Below are 19,818 nucleotides of genomic sequence, written 5' to 3'. Positions count from 1 at the left end.
AACACACACACACACACACACACACACACACACACACACACACACACACACACACACACACACACACACACACACACACACACACACACACACACACACACACACACACACACACACACACACACACTTGCAAGTAGTCATAACTCCAGACCTAACACCAGAGGCACACACTATTACCTAGCATATACCGCACTGACAAATGGTAGAAATTTCCGCAAATATATAAACCAAAGAATGGTGCAAAGATATGAAACACTGATCATTCCTAGTAAGAAAGAGTAAGAGAAATGGACCTCATCATCCCACTGTAGGAAAGACAGGACAATGATCTAAAGAGAAGTTATAGAATTATTGACGAAATGTCACATCTTAGATTGTGTCACAGTTCCGTCTCTGAGCTCATCTGCTTTGTTTTGCATTCCATCAGCATTGCTTCACCAGAGTTGTAGACTCTTCAGTGTCACTGCTCTCTATCTGGGGGTGACAGGATGAACAACCCAGCGGGTTTTCTTTCTATTGGGGAGTGTTGTACATGCTGCTATGGCGGTGTGTCCACTCACAAGATGAGTGACGCTGCCCAATACTGTCACTATGGCGGTACGTGTGTCCACTCACAAGATGAGTGACGCTGCCCAATACTGTCACTATGGCGGTGTGTCCGCTCACAAGATGAGTGACGCTGCCCAATACTGTCACTATGGCGGTGTGTCCACTCACAAGATGAGTGACGCTGCCCAATACTGTCACTATGGCGGTGTGTCCACTCACAAGATGAGTGACGCTGCCCAATACTGTCACTATGGCGGTGTGTCCACTCACAAGATGAGTGGACGCTGCCCAATACTGTCACTATGGCGGTGTGTCCACTCACAAGATGAGTGACGCTGCCCAATACTGTCACTATGGCGGTGTGTCCACTCACAAGATGAGTGGACGCTGCCCAATACTGTCACTATGGCGGTGTGTCCACTCACAAGATGAGTGGCGCTGCCCAATAAACTCGCCCCTCGGGGCAAAATTTAAAATTTATCTAGGGAAGCCCCTAGGCCGGAGTACTGGGTTGGTTGGTGTGTAGAGCGGGAAAAGGTGAAAGAGGGGGGGGGGGGGAGTTTTAGTGTGGACTAGTGAAGTAGTGTGGGGGGGGGTGTGTGGGGGGGGGGGCGGGGGTTACCTTGGGGACAGCTGTGGTAAACATGGTCTCCAGGTTACAACAGCCATCACCACCACACTACCACGCCCACCGCTCTCAACCACTACAACTACCAATCACCACTACTACCGACAACCACCACTACTACCAACAACCACCACTACTACCAACAACCACCACACTACTACCAACAACCACCACTACTACCAACAACCACCACTACTACCAACAACCACCACTACTACCAACAACCACCACACTACTACCAACAACCACCACTACTACCAACAACCACCACTACTACCAACAACCACCACTACTACCAACAACCACCACACTACTACCAACAACCACCACTACTACCAACAACCACCACACTACTACCAACAACCACCACACTACTACCAACAACCACCACACTACTACCAACAACCACCACTACTACCAACAACCACCACACTACTACCAACAACCACCACACTACTACCAACAACCACCACACTACTACCAACAACCACCACTACTACCAACAACCACCACACTACTACCAACAACCACCACTACTACCAACAACCACCACACTACTACCAACAACCACCACACTACTACCAACAACCACCACACTACTACCAACAACCACCACACTACTACCAACAACCACCACACTACTACCAACAACCACCACACTACTACCAACAACCACCACTACTACCAACAACCACCACACTACTACCAACAACCACCACTACTACCAACAACCACCACACTACTACCAACAACCACCACACTACTACCAACAACCACCACACTACTACCAACAACCACCACACTACTACCAACAACCACCACACTACTACCAACAACCACCACTACTACCAACAACCACCACTACTACCAACAACCACCACACTACTACCAACAACCACCACACTACTACCAACAACCACCACACTACTACCAACAACCACCACTACTACCAACAATCACTACTACCAACAACCACCACACTACTACCAACAACCACCACACTACTACCAACAACCACCACAATACTACCAACAACCACCACTACTACCAACAACCACCACACTACTACCAACAACCACCACACTACTACCAACAACCACCACTACTACCAACAACCACCACACTACTACCAACAACCACCACACTACTACCAACAACCACCACTACTACCAACAACCACCACACTACTACCAACAACCACCACACTACTACTAACAACCACCACTACTACCAACAACCACCACACTACTACCAACAACCACCACACTACTACCAACAACCACCACACTACTACCAACAACCACCACTACTACCAACAACCACCATACTACTACCAACAACCACCACTACTACCAACAACCACCATACTACTACCAACAACCACCACTACTACCAACAACCACCATACTACTACCAACAACCACCACTACTACCAACAACCACCACTACTACCAACAACCACCATACTACTACCAACAACCACCACTACTACCAACAACCACCACACTACTACCAACAACCACCACACTACTACCAACAACCACCACACTACTACCAACAACCACCACTACTACCAACAACCACCACTACTACCAACAACCACCACACTACTACCAACAACCACCACTACTACCAACAACCACCACACTACTACCAACAACCACCACACTACTACCAACAACCACCACTACTACCAACAACCACCACACTACTACCAACAACCACCACACTACTACCAACAACCACCACTACTACCAACAACCACCACACTACTACCAACAACCACCACACTACTACCAACAACCACCACTACTACCAACAACCACCACACTACTACCAACAACCACCACACTACTACCAACAACCACCACTACTACCAACAACCACCACACTACTACCAACAACCACCACACTACTACCAACAACCACCACTACTACCAACAACCACCACTACTACCAACAACCACCACACTACTACCAACAACCACCACTACTACCAACAACCACCACACTACTACCAACAACCACCACTACTACCAACAACCACCACACTACTACCAACAACCACCACACTACTACCAACAACCACCACACTACTACCAACAACCACCACACTACTACCAACAACCACCACTACTACCAACAACCACCACTACTACCAACAACCACCACTACTACCAACAACCACCACACTACTACCAACAACCACCACACTACTACCAACAACCACCACACTACTACCAACAACCACCACTACTACCAACAACCACCACACTACTACCAACAACCACCATACTACTACCAACAACCACCACACTACTACCAACAACCACCACTACTACCAACAACCACCACTACTACCAACAACCACCACACTACTACCAACAACCACCACACTACTACCAACAACCACCACTACTACCAACAACCACCACACTACTACCAACAACCACCACTACTACCAACAACCACCACACTACTACCAACAACCACCACACTACTACCAACAACCACCACACTACTACCAACAACCACCACTACTACAAACAACCACCATACTACTACCAACAACCACCACACTACTACCAACAACCACCACACTACTACCAACAACCACCACTACTACCAACAACCACTACTACTACCAACAACCACCACTACTACCAACAACCACCACACTACTACCAACAACCACCACACTACTACCAACAACCACCATACTACTACCAACAACCAGCACTACTACCAACAACCACCACACTACTACCAACAACCACCACACTACTACCAACAACCACCACTACTACCAACAACCACCACACTACTACCAACAACCACCACTACTACCAACAACCACCACTACTACCAACAACCACCACACTACTACCAACAACCACCACACTACTACCAACAACCACCACACTACTACCAACAACCACCACACTACTACCAACAACCACCACACTACTACCAACAACCACCACACTACTACTAACAACCACCACACTACTACCAACAACCACCACTACTACCAACAACCACCACTACTACCAACAACCACCACACTACTACCAACAACCACCACACTACTACCAACAACCACCACTACTACCAACAACCACCACTACTACCAACAACCACCACACTACTACCAACAACCACCACACTACTACCAACAACCACCACACTACTACCAACAACCACCACTACTACCAACAACCACCACACTACCAACAACCACCACACTACTACCAACAACCACCACTACTACCAACAACCACCACTACTACCAACAACCACCACTACTACCAACAACCACCACACTACTACCAACAACCACCACTACTACCAACAACCACCACTACTACCAACAACCACCACACTACTACCAACAACCACCACTACTACCAATCAAGAAGCCCAAGTAGCAACCTCACCCAAGATATAACCCCACAACATTTGCCTAACTCAAAGGTAACTTTTTAGTGTTGGGTGAACAGAGGCATCAGGTGAAAGGAAACGTGCCCAATCGTCTCTGTCCCGCCCAGGGATCAAACCTGGGAACCTTAAGCCGTACACATAGACTACTGCGCTACAGGACCCTTTCATTGCTCCTATATCGTAGCTTCTTTCTTATTCCCTACTTTATTCGCGAATTAATTGATGATTGCATCTTGCGGGGTAAAATATACAGTATAATTGTATACATATAAATATACATGATAACTGAAGACCCGATGGTATGTGTTTAGTGTTTGGCAAGAGCCCAAAATGGAGTATAAGCGCTCTACCTGGATACATAGTCATGTGTTGATCAACATGACGGGTGTGTTGCGTGGGGGACACTGCCCTCTCCCGCTACACTGTCATGCTCCACACTGCCCTCTCCCGCTACACTGTCATGCTCCACACTGCCCTCTCCCGCCTGGTTGATACCTGGTTGATGGGGTTCTGGGAGTTCTTCTACTCCCCAAGCCCGGCCCGGGGCCAGGCTTGACTTGTGAGAGTTTGGTCCACTAGGCTGTTGCTTGGAGCGGCCCGCAGGCCCACATAACCACCACAGCCCTCTGATGTTTATATCACACTGATAATATCACCTCTGATGTTTATATCACACTGTCCTCTCCCGCCACACTCATGCTCTAGACACACAGCTCCCCCCTAGACACGCTAAACATAAGTTCACTCCACACATTCTCTTGTGTCAATTACATTTACAAAACCTTTTCTTAAGTACAAACCCTGTTCTGAAACTCTTCCTGGACAGATGTAATAGAACACATAATCACCACACCAGACATAAATATCTCTTTGATATCCCCAGAGTTAAACTTAACCTGTGTAAACATTCTATGCAAATAAAGGGACCTAGTCTATGGAACTCACTCCCTAATGAATTGAAAAGCTGTCCAACTTTTGCCTTATTCAAAAATAAAACCATAAAGTACCTAATTTCGTCTTCATAATTTCCTACCTTGTGCTTTAACTCTCACTGTCTCTAGTGCTACTCAATCCCCCAATATATGTACCTATGCCATACAACTTACCATTGTAATCATTGCTGCTATCTTGTATCATATTATACACATGTTTGCTACATTATATCTTGAAATAAACTCAAATTATGCTAAAATGTACTTATGGATGACCCTTAAATTTACTTTAATGTACCTACCTTTTTTACTGCCAAATTTCTTATACAATGCATTTTTTTTGTACTTTCTTGCAATGGGTTTTGGTACCTTGCGATGTGTTTTTATACTTTCTTACTATGTATTTTTGTACTCACAATGTACATGTAATTTTTTTTTTTTTAATTTTGCTATAAATTACCTTCTTAAGATCATATGTTAGATTAAGGGTCTGCCCGAAACACTATGCGTGCTAGTGGCTTTACAAGAATGTAATACTTCAAGTCTCTGTACTCTCATGAACTTAATGTACCTTCTTGTATATAAATAAATAAATAAATAAATAAATAAATAAATAAATATATATATAAATAAATAAATGCCCCACACTCACCTCAGAAACCCACACTCTGGATAAACATCAAGAGAAACATCAGGAGAAACATCAGGAGAAACATCAGGAGAAACAGCAGGAGAAACAGCAGGAGAAACAGCAGGAGAAACAGCAGGAGAAACATCAGGAGAAACAGCAGGAGAAATATCAGGAGAAACATCAGGAGAAACAGCAGGAGAAATATTAAGAGAAACAGCAGGAGAAACAGCAGGAGAAACAGCAGGAGAAACATCAGGAGAAACATCAAGAGAAACAGCAGGAGAAACAGCAGGAGAAACATCAGGAGAAACAGCAGGAGAAATATCAGGAGAAACAGGAGAAACAGCAGGAGAAATATCAAGAGAAACATCAGGAGAAACAGCAGGAGAAACATCAGGAGAAACATCAAGAGAAACAGCAGGAGAAACAGCAGGAGAAACAGCAGGAGAAACATCAGGAGAAACAGCAGGAGAAACATCAGGAGAAACAGCAGGAGAAATATCAGGAGAAACATCAGGATAAACAGCAGGAGAAACATCAGGAGAAACAGCAGGAGAAACATCAGGATAAACAGCAGGATAAACAGCAGGAGAAACATCAGGAGAAACAGCAGGATAAACAGCAGGATAAACAGCAGGAGAAACATCAGGAGAAACAGCAGGATAAACAGCAGGAGAAACATCAGGAGAAACAGCAGGATAAACAGCAGGATAAACAGCAGGAGAAACAGCAGGATAAACATCAGGAGAAACAGCAGGAGAAACATCAGGAGAAACAGCAGGAGAAACAGCAGGAGAAACAGCAGGAGAAACAGCAGGAGAAACAGCAGGAGAAACATCAGGAGAAACAGCAGGATAAGCATCAGGATAAACAGCAGGAGAAACAGCAGGAGAAACAGCAGGAGAAACAGCAGGAGAAACATCAGGAGAAACAGCAGGAGAAACATCAAGAGAAACAGCAGGAGAAACGTCAGGATAAACAGCAGGAGAAACATCAAGAGAAACAGCAGGAGAAACAGCAGGAGAAACATCAGGAGAAACATCAGGAGAAACAGCAGGATAAACATCAGGAGAAACATCAGGATAAACATCAGGATAAACAGCAGGATAAACATCAGGAGAAACAGCAGGAGAAACAGCAGGATAAACAGCAGGATAAACATCAGGAGAAACATCAGGATAAACAGCAGGAAAAACATCAGGAGAAACAGCAGGAGAAACAGCAGGAGAAACAGCAGGAGAAACATCAAGAGAAACAGCAGGAGAAACATCACGATAAACAGCAGGAGAAACATCAGGATAAACAGCAGGAGAAACAGCAGGAGAATCAACAAGAGAAACATCAAGAGAAACAGCAGGAGAAACAGCAGGAGAAACGTCAGGAGAAACATCAGGAGAAACACCAGGAGAAACACCAGGAGAAACAGCAGGAGAAACAGCAGGAGAAACATCAAGAGAAACAGCAGGAGAAACATCATGAGAAACAGCAGGAGAAACAGCAGGAGAAACAGCAGGAGAAACGGCAGGAGAAACATCAAGAAAAACATCAAGAGAAACAGCAGGAGAAACGGCAGGAGAAACATCAAGAAAAACATCAAGAGAAACAGCAGGAGAAACATCAGGAGAAACAGCAGGAGAAACAGCAGGAGAAACAGCAGGAGAAACGGCAGGAGAAACATCAAGAAAAACATCAAGAGAAACAGCAGGAGAAACATCAGGAGAAACATCAGGAGAAACAGCAGGAGAAACAGCAGTAGAAACAGCAGGAGAAACATCAGGAGAAACAGCGGGAGAAACAGCAGGAGAAACATCTGGAGAAACAGCAGGAGAAACAGCAGGAGAAACAGCAGGAGAAACATCAAGAGAAACATCAAGAGAAACAGCAGGAGAAACATCAGGAGAAACAGCAGGAGAAACAGCAGGAGAAACAGCAGGAGAAACAGCAGGAGAAACAGCAGGAGAAACATCAGGAGAAACAGCGGGAGAAACAGCAGGAGAAACATCTGGAGAAACAGCAGGAGAAACAGCAGGAGAAACAGCAGGAGAAACATCAAGAGAAACGTCAGGAGAAACATCAGGAGAAACATCAGGAGAAACAGCAGGAGAAACAGCAGGAGAAACAGCAGGAGAAACAGCGGGAGAAACAGCAGGAGAAACAGCAGGAGAAACAGCAGGAGAAACAGCAGGAGAAACAGCAGGAGAAACATCAAGAGAAACAGCAGGAGAAACAGCAGGAGAAACATCAGGAGAAACAGCAGGAGAAACATCTGGAGAAACAGCGGGAGAAACAGCAGGAGAAACATCTGGAGAAACAGCAGGAGAAACAGCAGGAGAAACAGCAGGAGAAACATCAAGAGAAACGTCAGGAGAAACATCAGGAGAAACATCAGGAGAAACAGCGGGAGAAACAGCAGGAGAAACATCTGGAGAAACAGCAGGAGAAACAGCAGGAGAAACATCAAGAGAAACGTCAGGAGAAACATCAGGAGAAACATCAGGAGAAACAGCAGGAGAAACAGCAGGAGAAACAGCAGGAGAAACATCTGGAGAAACATCAGGAGAAACATCAAGAGAAACATCAAGAAAACAGCAGGGGAAATAGCAGAATCAACATCAGGAAAAACAGGTGAAACCGCAATAGAATGAGCAGGAGAAAGAGAAAAAGAAACAGCAGGAGAAATAGGTGAAGCAGCAGGAGAAGCAAGGAATATGCCACAATAAAATGTTCAGTGCCTAGACATGGTGGCAGATCTGGCACTTCTGTCAAGACAGCCAATGGCTGCTTGATTTCGCCGCTCCTGCTAGGAAGCGCCTGCGTTGACGCTGGAGTATATTTTAGAAGAATTAGAACCGTAATCTAAGTATTTATGGCAGAGTTTTAGAATTTAAATTGTTTGGTGGAGGTGTGGATGGGGGTCGCGGTGTTCCAACATGGTGCAATAATCCTCTGAGGCCGCGGCCGACCGCCGACCGCAAGCTGCTGGCGTTGGATTTCCAATCAATTAATTGAGCGATTTTAGAGGGCACTGAAGGCGTATTTCTCGCTGTATTTATAAAATGTGATTGTTGTATGGTATTCACATTCTCTACATCTCTGAATGAAGAAGAAACGTTCGTGAAAACCACGAAATATGAATATTTATTTGGGAATAAGTGTTTGCGTGAATTATATGCGTCAGCGAACGCTTTACAGTTTCCTATTATTTTAAACCCGTTTGATTAAATATTTCGTAAATATTGGTAAGAGTAATTTCTATTTTTGTCTGTAGTTCAATAATTTTCATGGCCTATAGATAACTGACGAGCAATACATGTAAACTCGCTAACATGTGTTATCGTGTATGGGTTGCTCTGGCCGAGCAACTTTTGCCTCAAATATTTCGATTTTTCCATCGAATTATTTCACTTAAAGCATATTAATAAATTTTAAAAATTATTTTTAATTCATATAATGCTATATATTAATAATGGATAATTACACTACATGTTAATATGTCACATAACATAGAATCTTCATATTTAGTCAAATACGTTTGGGAGGGCCGGGACACAATACTTGCCCTGATTGGTTGAAAGTGATGTCATATCGTGACGTCACGTAGATTATATATAGAAGCGCGGCAGGCAGCCTGTGGCATTTCCTAGCTTACTTTTGGTGGACACGGATGTCTGCACGTCTGGCTCTGGCACACCTGTCTCTAGCGCGAGTTGTATCACCTTATGGGTGTCAAACCCTCTCATAGTGTACAAAAGCGTTCTCTGTCGTACTAATTGTACGTTTGGAAAGGTAAATTCCACTTAAGCATATTTTAACATAGAATTAAGAATTGGAAAGTTATTTTTTGATGACATAGTGACTAGGAAAATTTTGTGGCGGTGCTCTTGAGTGACGGAAGGTGCCAGTCCTTGGTGAAGTATTATGGCAGCGGCCGTAAAGTTATTCACATCGAAAAAGGATAAGAATTCACAAGTGTGGAATATACGCACACCTATAGGTCTAAATTGACACATTTACCTTGTGTACTCAAGTGTTAATCTTGTAAAAACACAAGTCATCCTGTATGTTGATCACGTGATATTGGTCGAGAAAAACTAACATTCTCCGACTATTAAAGAGTTAACTCCAATGTTAATGGAGTTAATAGTTAATGTCACTGAGTTAACATTGTCACTGATGACACTGCTTGACCAGGTTCGGTCCTCGACACGTGACTCCTTCGTTACGGCAATTGGTAACGTAATATTAATTATTATATATTAAATTGCCTTTTATTAGTTTTTATGAAGAAATGACTAGTTTAAAAAGCTATATTTAAATTAGTCATAATTTGTTCAAATACTGTATGAACAAAGTGCTGCGATATGCTATGTCCTAATGGTATAGTGAAATTTAGTCCTGACCGTGTTCACTGGTGCTGGACGTGTTCACTATATTGGTCACCGGTGCTGGACGTGTTCACTATATTGGTCACTGGTGCCGGACGTGTTCACCATATTGGCCACTGGTGCCGGACGTGTTCACTATATTGGTCACCGGTGCTGGACGTGTTCACCATATTGGTCACCGGTGCTGGACGTGTTCACCATATTGGCCACTGGTGCTGGACGTGTTCACCATATTGGTCACTGGTGCTGGACGTGTTCACCATATTGGTCACCGGTGCTGGACGTGTTCACTATATTGGTCACCGGTGCTGGACGTGTTCACTATATTGGTCACTGGTGCCGGACGTGTTCACTATATTGGCCACTGGTGCCGGACGTGTTCACTATATTGGCCACTGGTGCCGGACGTGTTCACTATATTGGCCACTGGTGCCGGACGTGTTCACTATATTGGCCACTGGTGCCGGACGTGTTCACTATATTGGCCACTGGTGCCGGACGTGTTCACTATATTGGCCACTGGTGCCGGACGTGTTCACTATATTGGCCACTGGTGCCGGACGTGTTCACTATATTGGTCACTGGTGCCGGACGTGTTCACCATATTGGCCACTGGTGCCGGACGTGTTCACTATATTGGTCACTGGTGCCGGACGTGTTCACCATATTGGCCACTGGTGCCGGACGTGTTCACTATATTGGCCACTGGTGCCGGACGTGTTCGCCATATTGGCCACTGGTGCTGGACGTGTTCACCATATTGGCCACTGGTGCTGGACGTGTTCACCATATTGGCCACTGGTGCTGGACGTGTTCATCATATTGGCCACTGGTGCTGGACGTGTTCACCATATTGGCCACTGGTGCTGGACGTGTTCACCATATTGGCCACTGGTGCTGGACGTGTTCACCATATTGGCCACTGGTGCTGGACGTGTTCACTATATTGGCCACTGGTGCTGGACGTGTTCACTATATTGGCCACTGGTGCTGGACGTGTTCACTATATTGGCCACTGGTGCTACAAGTGCTCACTGAGATTGGCCACTGGTGCTGGACGTGTTCACTGTATTGGCCACTGGTGCTGGATGTGTTCACTATATTGGCCACTGGTGCTGGACGTGTTCACTATATTGGCCACTGGTGCTGGACGTGTTCACTATATTGGCCACTGGTGCTACAAGTGCTCACTGAGATTGGCCACTGGTGCTGGACGTGTTCACTATATTGGCCACTGGTGCTACAAGTGCTCAGTGAGATTGGCCACTGGTGCTACAAGTGCTCAGTGAGATTGGCCACTGGTGCTACAAGTGCTCACTGAGATTGGCCACTGGTGCTACAAGTGCTCACTGAGATTGGCCACTGGTGCTACAAGTGCTCACTGAGATTGGCTACTGGTGCTACAAGTGCTCACTGAGATTGGCCACTGGTGCTACAAGTGCTCACTGAGATTGGCCACTGGTGCTACAAGTGCTCACTGAGATTGGCCACTGGTGCTACAAGTGCTCACTGAGATTGGCCACTGGTGCTACAAGTGCTCACTGAGATTGGCCACTGGTGCTACAAGTGCTCACTGAGATTGGCCACTGGTGCTACAAGTGCTCACTGAGATTGGCCACTGGTGCTACAAGTGCTCAGAGCTTGACCACTGGTGCTACAAGTGCTCAGAGATTGGTCACTGGTGCTACAAGTGCTCACTGAGATTGGCCACTGGTGTTACAAGTGCTCAGAGCTTGACCACTGGTGCTACAAGTGCTCAGAGATTGGTCACTGGTGCTACAAGTGCTCACTGAGATTGACCACTGGTGCTACAAGTGCTCACTGAGATTGACCACTGGTGCTACATTTGTATAATTAACATCTATAAGAGTTGACTTGATTTTATATTGATGTGTGTAGTTATTTGACTATATTGTGTTTTTTGTTTTGGTACACATAATGAGATTTTTGTTCTTTCAGGCCTGGCAGTGACCAGCTTTCCTTTGGTGGCCCTCAACCCTTCAAGATTGATTTAAATCCTTCTTTGTCTGATCCAGTGAGTATTTTTAACGTACTCTTTTACCTTTTACTTTGGCCTTTTTAACATACTCTTAAGTTTATATTGTAATGTATCATTCATTTAAACGTGGCTTGTTCAGTTTTTATTGTTATTCTCTGTTAAAAGTATAACTACGGTAGTAATTTTGTAGATGTGAATTAATATAATCAAATTATTTAGCTAACTAGAAATTTATAGTATTACAATGTTAGTCTTGGTGTGTATAAAATTACACGGCCCAACGAGACGGATTTAGCTCAAACCTGTAATTGACTTGCATCTTATTGTAATATGTAATTATTGCTGTGGCTAAGTGACTGGCAGCCAAACAGTAACATCATGTCTAGTGATAGGATCTTGTCTTGTTGACTAAACCACACACTAGAAGATGAAGAGACGATGATGTTTCGGTCCGTCCTGGACTATTATCAAGCCAATTGGGAAAGATCTTGTCTTATGTCAAGCCTGACCTAACCCCAAGAGTACGTCTTAGGAGGGATGTTATGAAATTGTAGCAAATATAGTTGTTAGCATTGATTTTCCTAGCATTAACAGGCATTTTCATTTTCTTAGATTTAGTTAAACTACCTTTTCTAAGCAGAATTATGATTGTTTTAAAATATGACATAAGGATACTAATTTAAACACTTTTAATGGAATACCTTTTAAGACGGATCATGTCATGCTGACTTACAAAAGTTAGATGACAGGTACTAGGAAGGTGGGACACCACAACTGTAGCTCTATTCCTGTAATTGCTCTTGGGTAATTACAAACTTATTCATCTGTCACAAACCCATCAACTGTCACTCAAATACATTCACGCTGTTTTAAATGACGGTATTTGTGTAATGTACAATTTTATCATGTCTGAAAATGGGAGCCAATTTTCCCCCATATATTATAAAGCTTGTATAACACTTTTCTAATACTTCATTTTCCAGGAAGATAACTACAAGTATTATATAGGGGTCGCCTGTATATGATTTACCTAGTTGTCGCGAGATCATGACTAGTGAGGTAATTAGACATCTAAGTGTCAGTGCAGAAGTTGGTTATATATTCAGCAGTGCAACACGCTTTTCATGAAATTAGATTATTCGGCTTAGAGATCCGTTGTGTTAAGATGCTATTTAAATTTGAATGCCACATGGTCTTTCTTATACTCTTATAAAAAGAAAAAAATCTTAATGTTCAATGTAGAGGTGCAGTTATATACCTAACTTCCTTATATTAAATATCTTGAGATATGGGCTCTGCTAGTTCAGGGTTAAGACATTTTGAAGTACTCAAAATTTTCTTTATTTCTCTTCTCATTCATCTGTGCCAAACATTCCAATAGTTGTCTATATGATCAATTAATTTTGATACTGTAGTAAAGAGCTCCTGAGTGTGGAGCAGTAACATTCAGTATATGGTCCAGATGCCTCTTCATCCATTTTCATATTTTAGAATTAAGGGATATTGGTTCAGCATCCCTTTGAACTTTTATAAGAATATAAAAGGTGGAGGAATTATATATTTGACACATTAAGAATATATATTTGGCTTACCGTGCAATGATTTCGGGGCTCAACGTCCCCGCAGCCCGGTCCCCAACCAGGTCTCCTGGTATGCTTTAGGGTAATTAGTGCATAACATTCACTTTTTTCATTGAGTTTTGTTACTGTAGTTTTGAATGGAATATTTGGCATCATTTGCAAGGTCTCTAAGAAAGCTTCATTTGTGCAGCATACATGAATAGAACTGTAGCATTACACAAATCTTAGAGAAACCACTTTGCAATATGGGTCAGTTTTTCCAGCTCTTGTTCTACTGTACACTACTCAACCTGTCCTCTTGTGTTGATATAACAAACAAAAAACAGTGTACTAAAATGTGCAAGCCAAACCTAACCGACCACACGCAGAAAGAGTGACTGTTTGTGAGCCGTTATGGTTCGTACAGTAGTGTATATTTTGTCCGTTGGGGATTTGGCCATCAAAATATTATGTATTATGAGAGGACAGGTTGCACTGCCAGCATCAGTGAGGTAATTGCCATTTTTCAGTGGTCAGCCTACTACTTTACTGTACAGTGATTCAAAAGGTAATGATGTATATTCATCTTGATTATAGCATAATCTTTTTCTCTTATCATCCAAGGATTGAATGTGATGAATAAGACAGTAATGAATATATGGCTTCAGGTTGGTGGTCCCTTGTGTGGTGACCTGCACATTGCACCTTAACCTGCAACCTTCTGGAGCAGGGCTGCAGGACATTCCTGAAGAGGTGTGGCAACAGCTGGAGCAACCTAGCCTTGTCACGCACGTTCTTAGTGGACACCTATCTCAAGAAGTCGACAGTTGCACAGCTGTACCAATTGTCACGTGCATAATAATGCAGTGTCTGTAGTAAGAAGCCACAACTTGGAAAGAATTATATGAATTAGAACTAATTAAGATAGTTTGGCTTTTGGAGCCATAACTTCAGGAAGTTCCAAATCTTGTCCAATGCAGAGCACATCTCCAACAGCAATGTTGCAGCCTTTGGTAAAAATAATAGGTTACCTTGAGTTGACAAGCGTAAGACCGAGCAATGAGAAGTCATGCTCTGTTTTTCGCTGTTTGATTTACTTAACGTACACCAAAATAATTCTAGGATCAAGCATCAGCTTCCAATATATAGATGTGTAGATTCAAAAGACCACATTGGTGTAAATTAAAGAACATCTCTCAAGTCAGTCCCTGGTTAAGTTACCTTGGTAAGTAATTATTGACAATTACTTCTTTTTTTAATATCCCTGCAATGTTTTTCTCAGATTTCACAATGGTATTCGGTGAAGCTGCCTTCCCCCTTCAAAATGGAGCGGTGTGTCGGAACTGGGAAAGGGGCCCTGATCTCGGATCAGAAAGGGGCTTCCCCAGATCTAGGGAAAGCGGCTGGAACTTCAATCAAAATGAAGGTAAGAGTGATTTAATATTATTTTAGTTTTCCATGCTCTTGTATTACAGTATATTTCTTTGACTGTTCGTGTACTAGAATACTCTTTATTTATGCATAAATCTAGCATTACTCATGGAACTTCTTACAGCCAAAGCTTATGCTGAAGCCGAGTGGATTTGGAGACGACAATCAGTTTATGGCCGCGGTGGACAATTTTATCCCTGGTTCCTCGTCTGATCTCAACACTCCTGAAATCAGTGAGTGATCATTTCCAAGACCCTGGTTAATTTCCTTCAGTACTCCTCATACTAACTCCATAACTTGCTGATGCCCATTTTGTCTAACAGGGGATTGTTTAGTTATGATGGTGTAGACAATTTAAAGATTGAATTTAAATTGTGTAATTTTTATTGCAAAATCTTGTTTTAAGAAAATTGTTCTTATATTTACTTTCTACTTTCAGAATTTAATGAAAAGTTCAGTGGAACACACACTTACAGTTACAGTGACAGTAACATGCAAGTGGAAACTGAAACTGCAAGTTCGGTGGGTGCTGACTTCAGTAATTCTCTGAACTCTGCTCCATATCCTTCCTCTTCGATGGCATTCTTTGACCTGAGTCCACCCCCAGCAGACGGTAATTCACAGTCTGACCAGGTTGAAGACTTGTTCGAATTGGATGGGTCTACTACACAGTGTGATTCTGTAAAAGATTCAAATTGCTTCATTTCCGCCACATCTGAACCAAGCCTTTGCAGACCTAAGCGCCTGCTATCTCCTTCCGACTTTCTCGTCTCTGCCAGTGAACAAAAATCAAGTACACAAGTAAATACAAGCTCTACAAACTTCCAACCTATTTTTGATCCTGTACCCAGCATGCCTTGGAATGATGACTTTGAGATTCCCCCAGATATTCTGGAGCAGATGTGTAAACTTTTACCAGACTCTGACTTACCTGACAATGGCAATCCAAGTTCCACAGAGCTGGACATGTACCTCGGTGAGCAAGACCTTTTAAGTGGCGCTCTTGATGAGGCTGGCATCTTGGACCAAGAGGTAAGATTCATAAAATATACACGGTAGTCTGTATCTTCTACTAAAATAAATTGGTTTACACTTAAGCAGCATGACAGTAATTGTCAGGCTTGAATATTGTGGTGCTTAATTGGTATCAGTAGTGGTAGAAAATGCAGGTAGCAAGGAAGTCTTGATGTTAATGATCAACTAGTGTGAAGTTGGTCTCGATATCAGCTAGAAATAAAATGTTATGAGATGCTTATAAGTAGGTAAATTTGCCTATTCATAGTTAACAAAATGATTTAGTTAAGGTGTTAACAAATAAGAATACCATACTGTCTTACAGTATGTGGCTGTTTTCTTCATTCATTTACATTCTCAGATAATTATACCTTTCATAGTCATAGGTGCTACATCGTTTCCCTGGCTTGGCACCTTCTTTTGATAATTACTTACTTCATAGTCATGGTTGATTGTAATGCCCTCTCTTGTTCTCCATAGTCTTGTTATCCTCTTATTCATCTCTTATCTAGTCCTGTCTTAATGTCCATCACCTTTGTTCTCTTATTCTTCCTTGTTATATCTTTCTCTGTTATTTTAGTCCTCTCCTATACCCTATCTTATTCCTCTTACTTCAACAACTTCCTCCTTTGACTTTCCATCTCCCATCAATTTGAAGTCATCCCATCCACTTCATTGTTTCTATCCTCCATCTCAGTCAGTTTGTTTTCCTTTTATGTGTGAAAGGGGTTGTAAAACAAACTCTTGTGGCCTTTTCTTTATTATGTGGCCTTTTCTTTATTATATAAGATACTGTACTGTACATGTATATGGGTAACATGTGTTCAAAATATATGGCCACATATCTAGCTATCAAGTATTGGTGGCTTCCACTGCCCTAGTCAGTAGATGATAGATCTGATCCACTCTTGATGTTAGCTCAGTCCCTTGTGTGAAGAATGCTGACCCAGCACAGGTCACTAGCATGATTAGGAATGTTGCCGTGTGATACTACTAGCACACCAAAGTGACTTGGCACCACATGGCATACTGCCACTGGCATCCTCAATGATCTGCTTGATGAACTTCTTGGTTATGTACCTGACTAGTATACATTTACAGTGGCCATAAAACAGTGTAATCTTTACATGAAAATACTCGCTTTCATGATGGCTCAACGTTATTACAGTTGATGTCTACTACACTTACACCATTGATGTTCCCACTGTATACTTCCAACATTGATGTTCCTACTGTAATCCTCCCCATTCCTATTGTATACTTCCAACATTGATGGTCCTACTGTATACTTCTACCATTGACAGTCTTCTATCCAATTCCTGCAGTGTTTACATCCTTTTAACATCAACTTCCTCTGACTTTTCAAATTCCACACACAATTCCTTCTGGGTTTGGTTTCTGCTCTATTATCCTAATAATTCTTATCATACACTTTATTAGTGGTTTCTTAATCTCTCATAATTAAGTAAATTTTCATCATCTGATAGGACAAAAATATTAGATTTGAACACTTTAATACATTTTTAGTGTATGAAATTTGCATTTTAAAAGAAAATCTGTTTGCAGGAGTTCGAGGTAGCACCTCCATCTGAAGCAGAAAGATTTGCCAAATCAGAACTGCCCACTGAAGGAGCCAAAGCCATCTCCCAAGTAAGCATTCAACAGGATCAGCTCAATGTTCCACAAGGTCAAACAAGCGGCCACTGGCTTGGGTCAGATTCAGCGGAGAAACCCGAACTTCCTTCAAGGATGGATGGGTGTAATTCTATGTCAAGAGCACTTAAATATGAGACAGTGGAGGGATTTGAAGGTTTGGTTGCATCTCCATCACCTGCGTCTGGAGTATCGAATGAGAGTACAGCATCCTCTAGTGTTGGTCCGATTAGAGGAACTAGACAGAGAAGGAACTCTAGAAAGCCTCTCAGGTTCAGGGACACGGTTCCGTGCGACGATCTTGGCATAACCCAAGAAATGGAACTTCCTGTGGCCTCTCCATCGGAACCTGTAGCTACGATTTCTGGTCACACTACAAGGCATGGCAGACGGTCATTGCTTGAACTCACAGAACAAGAGAAATATCAAAGAATAAGAGAGTTAAACAATATGGCATCTAAAAAGTGTAGGCAGAAGAGAAAAGCTACAGTCAAGGAGATGGAAGAGCAACTTGTAACACTTAAAGCAAGAAATGATCAATTAAAAAAGAAAGAAGCAAATCTCAGAAAATTAAGAGACAAAGTCCAGATGTTTGTTAATGACTATTTTAGAAAACGATTGACCTCGGATAACATGAATTAATAGTTGTTTTTTTAAAGTAATAATAATGTACAAATTTTATATTGAATTATGTCCATTGTAAGCAAAGTTTTAGATTTAGTACAGTACTGAACTAATTTATATTGTGCCTTGCGATTGTAGACACACCATTCAGGAATGTGATATGATTGCAAGCACATAATGCAACAACACCGGTACCAGTGATTAATATATTACCATGTGGTTTTATGATATATACAGTATATACATATTTATTTTTTATCGTGTTAAGATAGTTGAAAATGATATAATAGTATGATTTTAGACAATAAATATTTGAAAAGATCCTTGTGGTTTTCATAAATATGTCCTTTTTTTATTACTTTTTATTACTTAGCAATACAAACCATATTGAGCCCGAAGCCTTTTACTAATAATGAATGAAATGACCGCACATGAGTTAAGTACTGTATGTGCTAGGTGCTTGGCATCTACCTGAGGCGCTATTTCTGCCATTAATGTTTATTTTGAAATATTTCAATGTTCCATTAAGGAAACTAGCAACTACTAAATTCGTTAAGTTTTCTTGATTGAGGTAGGTCATGTGGGTACTTAATGAATGAAAGATTATCGAAAAGGTCCCTGTAGCACAGTTGGGTTAGTTCTCTACTCACAATCGGGAATCTCGAGATTGACAGAAATGGTTTGGCGCGTTTCCTATCTCCTAATCGACTGTTCACCTAGCAGTAAATAGGTACCCAGGAGTTAGCCAACTTGGGCTGCATCCTGGTCAGTAGATCGACCTTTGGGGCACCTCGATATAAGCTTAATATATATACACTGGTTGCTTGTCCCTTCCCCCCGACTGAATTATTGTTAACATTGTGATAAGAATGTTGAATGTCCTTTGGTAAATACTTCGTTAATCAGTTGCCTTTGACATCAGTCAAAGGAATTAAAGCCAGAGACCAAGAATTTCATAACAAAGCTACTTAA

General features: G+C 42.4%; 2 protein-coding genes across 7 annotated transcripts; both read left to right on the top strand.

Annotated features, from left to right (window-relative positions):
• Window positions 1-4,896: 4,896 nt before the first annotated feature.
• Window positions 4,897-8,810, top strand: LOC123772242 (trichohyalin-like). The gene is made up of 4 exons (XM_069311427.1): window positions 4,897-4,917; window positions 6,402-7,834; window positions 7,876-7,933; window positions 7,968-8,810. Exons 1-4 carry the CDS (start codon window positions 4,897-4,899, stop codon window positions 8,808-8,810), a joined length of 2,355 nt encoding a protein of 784 aa, XP_069167528.1.
• A 995-nt stretch (window positions 8,811-9,805) lies between these two features.
• Window positions 9,806-19,167, top strand: LOC123772086 (uncharacterized). Of its 6 annotated transcripts, XM_069311181.1 has the most exons (7): window positions 9,806-9,967; window positions 12,526-12,601; window positions 14,793-15,137; window positions 15,407-15,550; window positions 15,680-15,788; window positions 15,995-16,587; window positions 18,136-19,167. In XM_069311181.1, exons 3-7 carry the CDS (start codon window positions 15,099-15,101, stop codon window positions 18,862-18,864), a joined length of 1,614 nt encoding a protein of 537 aa, XP_069167282.1. In that variant the 5' UTR covers window positions 9,806-9,967; window positions 12,526-12,601; window positions 14,793-15,098; the 3' UTR covers window positions 18,865-19,167. The 6 variants fall into 6 exon arrangements, with proteins under 6 accessions (XP_069167282.1, XP_045620971.2, XP_045620973.2 ...); XM_045765015.2 differs by lacking the exon at window positions 14,793-15,137; XM_045765017.2 differs by lacking the exon at window positions 15,680-15,788 and having other exon boundaries at window positions 14,793-14,999.
• The last annotated feature ends 651 nt before the right edge of the window (window positions 19,168-19,818 follow it).

The sequence above is a fragment of the Procambarus clarkii genome, chromosome 69 (genome assembly GCF_040958095.1).
Source record: "Procambarus clarkii isolate CNS0578487 chromosome 69, FALCON_Pclarkii_2.0, whole genome shotgun sequence".
NCBI classification, from domain to species: Eukaryota; Metazoa; Arthropoda; class Malacostraca; order Decapoda; family Cambaridae; genus Procambarus; species Procambarus clarkii.
This window is presented reverse-complemented; position numbering and strand designations above follow the sequence as displayed.

Bases quoted from the DNA above. Each gene is read 5' to 3' on its own strand.
- LOC123772242 (XM_069311427.1), top strand. From the start codon at position 4,897: ATGATAACTGAAGACCCGATG. The intron at 4,918-6,401 runs GTATGTGTTTAG...GAGAAACAGCAG, and splicing joins TGATAACTGAAGACCCGATG to GAGAAACAGCAGGAGAAACA. The intron at 7,835-7,875 runs GCAGGAGAAACG...AAAAACATCAAG, and splicing joins GAGAAACAGCAGGAGAAACA to AGAAACAGCAGGAGAAACAT.
- LOC123772086 (XM_069311181.1), top strand. From the start codon at position 15,099: ATGCAGAGCACATCTCCAACAGCAATGTTGCAGCCTTTG. The intron at 15,789-15,994 runs GTGAGTGATCAT...TTCTACTTTCAG, and splicing joins TCTCAACACTCCTGAAATCA to AATTTAATGAAAAGTTCAGT. The intron at 16,588-18,135 runs GTAAGATTCATA...ATCTGTTTGCAG, and splicing joins CTGGCATCTTGGACCAAGAG to GAGTTCGAGGTAGCACCTCC.